Source organism: Oryza glaberrima, chromosome 9 (assembly GCF_000147395.1).
Source record: "Oryza glaberrima chromosome 9, OglaRS2, whole genome shotgun sequence".
NCBI classification, from domain to species: domain Eukaryota; kingdom Viridiplantae; phylum Streptophyta; class Magnoliopsida; order Poales; family Poaceae; genus Oryza; species Oryza glaberrima.
In genome coordinates, this window is record NC_068334.1 from 4,245,165 (window position 1) to 4,256,346 (window position 11,182).

Below are 11,182 nucleotides of genomic sequence, written 5' to 3' on the forward strand. Positions count from 1 at the left end.
TCTATCTTTAGTCCCAGAGTCGTAGTCCCGGTTAGGAAACCGGGACTATAGGGGGTTACAAACCGGGAGTAAATATAGTTTCTCCACCAGTGGACACAACAACTAGCCGTAGATACTTTTATTTAAAGGGAATATTTCAAAACCCTTACAGGTATAAGTAGTTAAATCATATAAAAAAAAGTAACAAGTAGTATTGTAAAATTTTACCACCATAAACTTGAGAATTGAATATCAAGAACTTGAAAAATTTAATATTTTGATGTAAGAATTTGGCTAGATTAGTATTGTTTTGGTTAATAAGTGCTAGATGAATTTTTCTTTTTCACGATATTATATGTCATCACATAGAAATCTTATAGATATTGCCTTAATCTTGGATTTATTGTATAAGAATTATGTTATCATACAATTTTCACTATCGGTTTGGATTTTTTTTCTTCACCTTGTAAAATCTCAACCAAAATATCAAATTTTTTACACAGTAAAATTTAATTGTTCTTTAATTACTATAATGTATAAATCTTTGCAAGTACATTGATAAAATAAGTATTTAAAAACTAAATTTAAATGAGTATATCAAAAAGTACTCCGAATTATTAATTTGTTGCATCATAAGTTATTGTACCAAAATTACACATGCTTTAGTTATTGTGCCTGTAAACTCATTTATTAAGTTATTCTACTTTTCTGTATCCAAATATAACAATTTAGCATTCAAAATTTATCCCAAAACATAAAAATTTCTTCACCTATATTTCCTTCCCAACCAATGACAACCTTCTATCATTCAAGTTCTTTACCTATCTTTTCTTCTCAACCAATCACAACCTTCTCTCATTTAATTTAACCTACTTTCTTATAATACTTGTGTCCAAACCTCAAACTCTTTATATTTTTTATACCCACCTGCTAAGTATTTGTACTAGCACACTCACTTTTCAAGTTTTTTTTATTAAATTGCACCCATATGCTAATTGATATATCATGAATGTATTTTACTCAATAAAAAGAGTATACAGAAAAGTTACATCAACACCAAAATTACAAAATTCATAACCAATTGAAAACTACTACTCCCTCCGTATTTTAATGTATGGCGCCGTTGACTTTTTAATCAACATTTGACCACTCGTCTTATTTCAAATTTTTATGCAAATATAAAAATACTTATGTCATGCTTAAAGAACATTTGATGATAAATAAAATTATAATAAAATAAATTATAATTATATAAATTTTTTGAATAAGATGAAAGGTCAAACGTTTGTCAAAAAGTCAACGGCGTCATACATTAAAATACGGAGGGAGTATCTGTTTAAGACGATCATTCATCCTACACTTGTGTATAGGAGAATATATTGTCGAAAACCATGCAAGAAGTTTGAGAAACTTGGAGTTGTGTTCCGAATTTTTTTTTCTATTGCACCGCTTCTTGATATGCCATCATGTCCCCCCCAAAAAAAAATCTCCGAGAAATCCTTCTGTCTAAATCAAAGTTGACATAAGCGCCAAATAATTCCAATACGGTGTTCCATCTCACCCCACTAATCGTACATAAATTGAGGTATCCCAAACATGTGGTGTGCATGCGAAATAAATGTGCCCCGAAACGAATTTCATGAGTGCGATGAATTGAAATACATGCATGGTACTCGAACAAATCATTTTCTAAATAGCGTGTCTTAGTTCTGCACGCAGGATGGTTTCCATGGAATTAATAACCTTGTCTCACATACGTAAAAAATCTGATGCGACATTTGGGTTAGTGAGGAGAGAGAGGAAAATTTGAAGAAACTAGGTTATATATATGTAAGAGGCTAAGAGCTAATGGCAACTCACGATATTATTAGACCTAGACAAAAATGCATCGGGGCATGGTAGTATATATAGTTTTCTTCTCACGGGTTTGTATACAAATCTGGTGCCCCTATGCAAACGTTTATTTTTTGTTGAAACATTGATACTAACACTGGAGTTCCATACAACAAATGTTTATTTTTGTCGAAAGACGCCACACAATCGTTGCCCACCAATAAAAAAAACATCCCTAAATTAATGCGAGTACATGTGTCAAGTTTAGAACTTAAACTCGGATAGACAGATTTCACCATAAGTAATCTAACCAGTTCAACTACACTTTTTCTCCATAGTATTAATCCACATGAATAATAAACTATGCAAAGCTTAGGTCTAAATACACAAATGTGCTCCCTCTCATCTAAACAGTACTTATTACATCCACCACCCTTCAAAACAGAGAGTTGGGAGCACTCCCAGCAGCTTATCCATACTTAATTCTCCATATACCTATTTGGATGTCCATGTAATAGAGATTCCCTCGGATTTTTTTTAGAAATAATACGATTTTAATGGAAAATCGTAAAAATATATGTCGATTAGGCGAAATCGTAACTTTAGCATCCTGTCGAACATCCGTGGTTCGACATACCTATCGAACAACCGCATGCCAGTTCGACAGTTGATAAAATAATTTTTGGAAACAGAAAAAACATTGTAGCGTGTAGCGCCGAACCTGCATGTTCGATATGTCAGGCAGGGCACTGTAACCGAGACCCTGTTGAATTTTGCCAGTTCGATATGTCCTGCCCGGGCACTGTTGATATACTTTTTTATATTTTTCCTTGGACCTACTACCCTGTCGACTGCAGTTGTTCGACACCACGGTTATTCGACAGGTGCTAAACTTACGATTTCGTCTAACCGACCTATATTTTTGCTATTTTCCATTAAAATCATATTATTTCCAAAAAAAATTCTCTATATCCCTTCTCATCCTAATAGATCATCCATATTACATTTTCAATATCACACCCTCCTATATTTTAATAATATCTTTCAACTACCTATAGATTTTTAATTTGACCAGCTGTATTTATCATGGATATTTTTTAAATGATTATATTTGAACGAATATATTCATAATTGATATTTTGTAATGGCTAAATTTGCAAAGGATGGATAATTTTTTTTAACAGATTCTCTTCTCAAATGCTAATTAACAGACAACTAATCTTCCTCTCTCATCTCAGTTCTGTTCCTTGTTTCTCTTCCTTTCTTCTACTATTACAATCAAGAGGATGGGGAGGACGAGAAGGGCGCGGGCATAGCTGGTCTGCCAGCGATGACCAATTCCCCTCACCCAAAATCCATCCCCATCTCCAGAGCTTGGCCAGAGGTGCCATGGGTGGAGGTGCCTTTGGCGGAGCTTGGTCCGGTTGGTGACAATGGATATGGGCAAGCCATTGATCCGGTTGGAGGTAGGAGTTCTTGGGCGAGTCATTGATCCAACTAGAGGCGGGAGCTCGCTCCAGATGTAGGCGGTTGTAATATGGCATGAGAAAAGAGGAATACTAAATTTGACGCTTTTCTCTCTCGAATGGTGGACGCACTAAATTTGGAGGTAACAATGACATATATTTTAGATTGTGATTTTCTTCCCCCATGCGCTATTTTCTCGATGGATGATGGGATAGCGTTTCTGCTAGGAATGCTTGAAGGTCATTTTGATTTGGCGTTGCCTGATGGTCCGAATAATTGGTACTGAACCGTCTATTTTGAATGTCCTCTTAGTTATTCCCGTACTATTATGGATCCTTTCCTGGATTAATTTAAAAGAATAAGTAAATCTCCACCAGAATTTAATAGCACGATTTGAAGAACTTGACATACCTCATACTTACATGTGGGCCCATATGTACATACTATGACTAGCTAGTTGTAGGATAATAAGAGTGTGTCATTCCTACAACTAGCTAGTCATTGTATACCAAATTCAAATTTTTATTATGACGACGATTACCTCCTCCGTACGTGCCAGCTAACTTGTTTGTTCTCTTATGTGTGGCTTTAAATTGAAGTCAGGCTGCACAGCAGGCTGAAGAGTGAAGACCACAAAATCAAGCAGCTTTATTGTGCATTTCTCTAGCTAGCTGTCGATGATGGCTAAGGCTGAAGGGGGCAAAATGGTATGTGTGACAGGAGCAGGAGGCTTCATTGGGTCGTGGGTGGTGAAGGAGCTCCTGCTCCGTGGCTATGCCGTGAGAGGAACTGCAAGAGATCCATGTAAAGACTACAAATCCTTTACTGTGTTTTGATCTCTTTTCAGTGATACATAAACAAGTATATGCAAATTATATAAAGCCCTAGTCTATTTATGAGTTTGAAGTACCATATATATGAATTGTATATGCAAGCATGACCTTCATAATTTTTTTTCTCCATTTTTACATTTGAACTTCTCCTTATTTAGTTCAAATTATGATATATAGTCAGTTATTATTATTAATATTATTTTTCATTTGCTGTATTTTCTGGATGCAAAGCTAGTCAAAAGAACTCCCATTTGCAAAAACTTGAAGGAGCCAAAGAGAGGCTCAGTCTGAACTATGCAGATGTGATGGACTTTGATAGTCTTTCTGTTGCATTTAATGGATGTGAAGGTGTATTCCATGTTGCCTCACCTGTATCCGTTGATCCGGTGAGTCTCTCAATTTCATGCCAGCAACATCATTGTTTAGGCTCATGCTTACCGGTCATAAATATTTTATAAACTTCGTTTTGAAAAATAAGATTAGGATTCAAAATGCATTCCTGTATCAATTCTCATGATTCCTATTACTTCAATAATTTCAAATCTAATCAGATAATTCGAAGGGAATCTAAGCTATTCAAAATTTATAAATTAATAATTAAAGTGACAAAAACTGAATCTTTTGACTAACCTTATATTTACTACTACCAACCTGAAATATAGGGAGTAATTTAGAACAATATTGAACAAATCTTTTAATTCTATAATACATAAATAAGTTTATACGATACTATTTTTCAAGGCTAATCTAGGCATAGATTTTTTTTTTCTAAAACTAATCATTTGAGATATTACTGATGGTAAAAAAATTAAAAGTTTGATAACATCTTATACTAAAAATCAAATATACTTATGACAGTAGGGAGTAATTGGTAATTTTGTTGATTCTGAGTGTAGTTAAATTCATATGTGTGCAGCGACTTGTGCCCGTTGCTGTTGAAGGAACTAAGAACGTGATCAACGCTGCAGCAGACATGGGCGTACGACGCGTGGTGTTCACATCAACCTTCGGTGCTGTACACATGGACCCAAATAGGAGCCATGATACAGTTGTGGATGAGAGCTGCTGGAGTAACCTTGAGTTCTGCAAACAAAAAGTAAAGTAAATTTAATTTCCGTATTAAAGCAGCATGCTCTATGTTAGCTAATACTACATTCGCTCCAAAACATAGCGATATAGAATACGATAGAACATATACGTACTACAAATCGAATTTGCATAGGCTCCGTCTAAATTCCTAGTATTAGGAATGCATCCTATTTTATCCTGAATTGTTATATTTTGAATGTAGAGTATAGTATATCTTTTCTCTAACGATCTAATAGTATATTTTTGAAAATATAATAGTTATAATAGACTTATTTATTTACCGTAAGATAAATTAAGCAAGATATATGCATGCTGGATAATTGCAACCTGAAGAACCACACATAATTATTTATGTGTTGTGCATTAAACAAATGCAGTTTCCTTTATTCCTTGGCCATCATTATTATGTACTACCCCCTCTTAATCATCTGAAACATAAACATATCTAGCTATAAATTCGGATAACCGCATGTTGAAATCATATTTTGATAAGGATGTAGTACTAATTTTTTAATTTCAAATATAGGACTGGTACTGTTATGCCAAAACGGCTGCTGAGATGGTAGCAGCAGAGCAGGCATCGAAGAGAGGGATTCAGCTAGTGGTGGTGCTTCCTGCCATGACACTAGGCCAGATGTTGCAATCAACCATAAACCCTAGCATCAGACATATCGCCGATTTCTTGAACGGAAGCAGGAAAACCCACCGGAATGCTGTCGCTGGGTATGTTGATGCGCGCGATGTGGCCCGTGCACATGCACTGGTGTATGAAGACCCCAAGGCGCATGGGCGTTATCTCTGCATTGCTACTGTGCTTCACCGGTCGGAGCTTATTCAGATGATCAGAGAACTCTTTCCACAGTATCCAATCACCTGTAACAAGTAAGAAACTATACTCCCTCTACTTTTTAATATTTGTCTTATTAAAAAAATATAAATATCATTTATTTTGCTGTGCCTTGTTTTATCACCAAAGAAACTCTAATCTTTTGTACATATTTATACTAAATTTGAATAAGACGAATGATCAAACATTACGCGAAAAATCGATACACACATATATAGGGAAAATTTTAATTATTCTTGATGAAATGGTTTATATAACTAGAATTAATATTGCTCCAATTATTTCAGAACAGTGCAGATGAAATACATCAGTGTTCCATGAAAAAAAATGTATCAGCAAATATGGTACTATACATGGACATTGATATTCTTTTTTGTTAGTGTCATAAGATAGTATACATCCATGCATTATCTTATTATTAGTAAAAAGTATGAGTAAAGAAATAGCATCCATTTTGGCTTGTTTATTTTACATATATATATTTTTTTCAAAAATGACATGTTAATTATTTCCATAGAAATTTTGCAATTATCAATTGTGTGTGTTTGTGTGTTTTCATTGTTTCATAACTAGGTGTGAAGACAGCAAGCAGATGGTCCAACCTTTCAAGTTCTCTAATCAAAGGCTGAGAGACTTGGGCCTCACATTCACCCCCATAAAAGAAAGTTTGTACAACACACTGATATGCCTAAGGGAGAAGGGGCACCTACCGCCTTATTCATCTCTTTGAGGACAGGAGAAATTCCATCCGGTTCTATGCATCCTTCATGTATTATCGTGGTATTATATAAATGTAATGAGTTAGTCGTGCTTGTTTGCTAGCTGTTGTGTTGGACTGTATGTTTCGCATGAATCATGTCCTGCTTCTTTTTTAGCTGTTGGCCCTGTTGTGTTGAACTGTATGTTTCACTATTGTGGATTTTTTTACCATCCTACCTTGAGAATTTAGATGGCATCTCCATGTACCAAATAGAATCCAGGTGTTCATTTCATAGGGGCACGACGGGTACTTGCGTACTGAGGCTGTCCCCTAACATGACGCGGCTCAACCACCATGCTTGTCTGCCCGTATCCTCGTTGCTGCCGGCATCTCTGCTTCTTCGCCCCGCGGAAGGAGCTCATCAAGCAGGTAACCTGCCTGTGCCGGAAGGTTGCACCGACCCTGTTGCCAAGAACTTTGACCCAACGGACGACGGCAGCTGCCTTTACATCTTCTAAGCAGGCCACCTTGACGCTTGCTATTAATTATTTCTATCTCTTATGTCTTATGTTTTCTCTTATTACTTCGCCCCCAAGCCATAGCTGGGCATGACAAGTTTTCATTAATAATAATATAATATAAAGATATGGGCTATACTAGTACTCCCTCCATATTTAATGTATGACGCCGTTGACTTTTTGTCCAACGTTTGACCATTCGTTTTATTCAAAAAATTTATGCAATTATTATTTATTTTATTGTGACTTGATTCATCATCAAATGTTCTTTAAGCATGACATAAATATTTTCACATTTTTAAAATTTTCTTGAATAAAACGAATGGTCAAACGTTAGTCAAAAAGTCAACGGCGTCATACATTAAAATACGGAGGGAGTATATTTCATTTGGGTATCATTTGGCCAATTTCTGTGTCCATCCAATGTTTTCTTAGAATAATACTCTAAGACGGTTTACTGTAGGCCAAAAGGCTAAATTAAGCAATTGGGGGACTTGGGAGAGTACAATGCTAGTTCACATGTGACATTCATAGAACAAAATTGACAGAGATTGCATGCGCGAGAGAGAAATAATACCGATGAATGCAATCAAACATGTAGGAAGAAGGTAGAGGCAAGAGGGTTGATGAATAATGACGCGCCTTCCTTGTGAGGCATTGTGACGAACACACAAGGGGCATAGGAAGCATCAGCAGCATCAGCATGAAAGAAAGAAAGAAAGAAAGAAAGAAAGGAAGGAAGGAAGAAAGAAAGAAAGAAAGCGAGAAACCGGTTGAAGAGGTGACGCTGAGGAGGAGGATATTCACTCACAATGCAGTGGTGTCACAGCCAAATCGCCGGTGTTTGGTGGACATGACGCTTGCGTGAGGAAGAAGAACAGGGGAGGAAGAAGAAGACAGAGTAGGAAGCGATTAGTTTTCCATTTTCTGTTTTTAAACAGTACAGCTGTGGAGATTATATCTCCCTCACGCACCGGTGTCCTTGGGCCCACACGACAGAATAACAACTCACACCTAACACCCATTTCCAGTGATACGTCTTCTCCACATGAATACATCTTTCGATTTCCTGCCTGCCTCTGTTCCATGCCAAAATTGAACTATTCCCGGTCATTTGTCGCCCTTGCTGCGATGTTCGTCAGGTTCCCTGGCGTGACATGCCCCCCACCCCCCCCCCCCCCCCCCCCCCCCCGCATGAGATGGAGCTTGATACCAGGCGATTGCATCCGGGAATCTAGTACGGATAACATCAAAATCCTCTCAAGCAGCAAAAGCTGGCGACAATGACCCCCAACGAATCAAAACTTGAACAATAGCATCATTCCCTTTTTTAACCATATGACAATCCAGAATTTCAGAGGGGATCAAATCAGCAACATCGAGCTGCAGAGGAGTCGATAGAGTAGAAAAGACCGGCTTAGCATCAGGGCCAAACTGTTTGAGCTAGGAGACATGGAAAACTGGATCTCAGGTAGCTGCAATATGTATGTATGCCACCGATCCTACTCGGACCAAAATTGGTAAAGGGTCAAAAAATACTTAAATGCCAGCTTAGGAAAGGGGCATACATACCAATTGCTTAGGCATCCCATAGAGTTTAACCACATTATTCAGATAGAGTTCAGCTACATGCAATGCAGAATATGGGTGTTTGAGTGACAGGAAATGAGCATACATAGTATATCTGTCAACAACTACTAGAGTTATATCTGGTATCTCTTCTATTCTCCGGAGTACTCCAAACCACTAGCTTAATTAATTAATTGTACCTTCTTCTATCAATTCATCATGCGTATCTATATATTAATGCAAATCCTACCTACTCGATCTTACTCTCAACTAGACGGTACAGCAACAGATTGCAGACAAAGATATCATCGAATTAAGTTTCAAACATATATATACTCCAAGCTAGTACAAGGTAGCTAGTATCAGATACTATAGAACAGCAAAAAAGAGATGGCACTAAAGGTGCAAGAACTTCTATAACTGGCACCTATAAGGCGAGCCTAAAATTGAAAATCGGCATCTATGAGTATATATATGTGTTGCCACATCAAAGTGCAATTTTAGAAAAACTGGCACATATAATATGTATATATGTGCCGGTTTTTAAAAGACCGGCACCAAAGACTGACTGAGCTAGGGGGACAATAGATATTTTGCCAAGCGAGCGGAGCTGCCCAGCCAACTCAGTCCAATCCTCTCCCTCACTTGCGTTCTTTGCCCCACAAAACCAAATCCCCTTCCTCATGCCTCCACCACTGCCCGCGCCTCCTTCTCCTCCTCCTCGTTCCACCTCTCCCACACCACACGCGGATGGAGCCTGCGGCGGCGCTTGCTGGGACGACGACAGCCGGTTCCTCCCTACCCCTGGCGCGATAGCGGCTCTGCCCCCCTCCTTGCTGACGGCTCGTCCTGTTGTCCCCTCCTCCTCTCCCCTCAGGAGCAGCTGGATCTGCCGCCGCACGCATGGGGGTGACCGGATCCTCCGCCGCGCCTAAGGGGGCAGCTGGATCCACTATTGCGAGCACGGGGACGGCGGACGGCCCGCTCAATGATGACGGTAGCAGCAGCGACGGTGGCCTCCTCTTTGAATATGTTCATGGAGATTGATTTTATTCTTGATCTTATCATTGTGTTAATTTTGTTCTCCATTCTATGGTTGTGTTCTTGGATGTTTTTTGATGGGGATCTCAGGGATGATTAGAAGCTACTCGATGCATCAGCTCGAATCGAGTTGTCTTTTCTTTTGGATTCATGGGACCTTAAAGGTGCTAGTTCTGAAATCAACACCTTTGATTTCTTTCATCAGTGCCACCTGGAAAACTGACACCTATGCGTTGTTCCCAATCAACACATATTTAGTTTTTTTAAGTAGTGTCAATTCTATTCCACTAATTAAATTAAAACGCTTGTTTGGTACAATTGTGATGAACTGATTGTGATTGTACGACATTACCGGACTGACGAAACATAGTTACGGCATGCATGCATGGTAAAACGAAGGAAACCTGCAACTAGCTAGCTTAGTTAGTAGTTTATCGACTGAAATTAACCTAAGTAGTAGAGCGGCGGGGTGAGAAGGGCCAGCAGCCTCCTCCTCTCTGCATGCAGTAACGATTGGATACCTGAATCAATCAATGAATTGAATGAATCAACTTAGTACTTGCTTATGAGAAATCACACACACACACACACACACACACACACACACAAACAAGATCACTAGATGATGCATTGAACAATGCAAGCTAGTTAAAAACTAATAAAAGAGCAAGGTAGTATATACGAACCGCGAACGGCGAGCAGGATTTTGAGGCAGGCGAGAACGTGCCTGCCATGGATGTAGTGGATGAGCCTGAAGAAGTTGCGGTTGACGATGATGACTATCAAGTCCACCACCCACTCTGCTGCCACCGTCTCCAACATCTTCTGTATCACGTAGTTTCCATGCTCGTTCACCATCACTATCTACATATACGCATGCCCATCAACATCAACCGCAACATAAACACACACAAACATGTGTGGTCTGTGTGTGTGTGTCTGCGTGTTTGTGTGTGTGTGTGTGTGTGTGTGTGTGTGTGTATGTGTGAATGAGTGTGCGCGTGTGTGTGCGTGTGTGATCGACGAGGAATGTAGAAAGAGTACTAACAATGACTTGGTCCTCACTGGCACCGGCGATGTCAGCTGCGATGATGAGACGGTCATGGATGCTACCAATTGTCAGGCACTTCTCCATCACATTCGATCCGTACTTTTGTAGCTCAACATAACCATTAATCCCTTCAACCTCATCACTATCATCGCTCGCACCGACTCCCCTCCATGCTCCACAACATACTGCATATATATATATATATATATATATATATATATATATATATATATATATATATATATATATATATAT

At 38.4% G+C, this 11,182-nt stretch overlaps 1 protein-coding gene and 1 pseudogene across 1 annotated transcript; one reads left to right on the top strand and one right to left on the bottom strand.

Annotated features, from left to right (window-relative positions):
• Positions 1–3,884: 3,884 nt before the first annotated feature.
• On the top strand, positions 3,885–7,229 carry LOC127784099 (cinnamoyl-CoA reductase 1-like). Its single transcript, XM_052311289.1, has 5 exons — positions 3,885–4,083; positions 4,344–4,498; positions 5,029–5,208; positions 5,728–6,083; positions 6,622–7,229. The coding sequence occupies exons 1-5, from the start codon at positions 3,957–3,959 to the stop codon at positions 6,776–6,778; spliced, it is 975 nt and encodes a 324-aa protein (XP_052167249.1). The 5' UTR covers positions 3,885–3,956; the 3' UTR covers positions 6,779–7,229.
• Positions 7,230–10,320: 3,091 nt separating this feature from the next.
• LOC127784261 (pumilio homolog 1-like) lies at positions 10,321–11,076 on the bottom strand (annotated as a pseudogene).
• Positions 11,077–11,182: the final 106 nt, after the last annotated feature.

Bases quoted from the DNA above. Each gene is read 5' to 3' on its own strand.
- LOC127784099 (XM_052311289.1), top strand. From the start codon at position 3,957: ATGATGGCTAAGGCTGAAGGGGGCAAAATGGTATGTGTGACAGGAGCA. The intron at 4,499-5,028 runs GTGAGTCTCTCA...ATATGTGTGCAG, and splicing joins CACCTGTATCCGTTGATCCG to CGACTTGTGCCCGTTGCTGT. The intron at 6,084-6,621 runs GTAAGAAACTAT...TTTCATAACTAG, and splicing joins TATCCAATCACCTGTAACAA to GTGTGAAGACAGCAAGCAGA.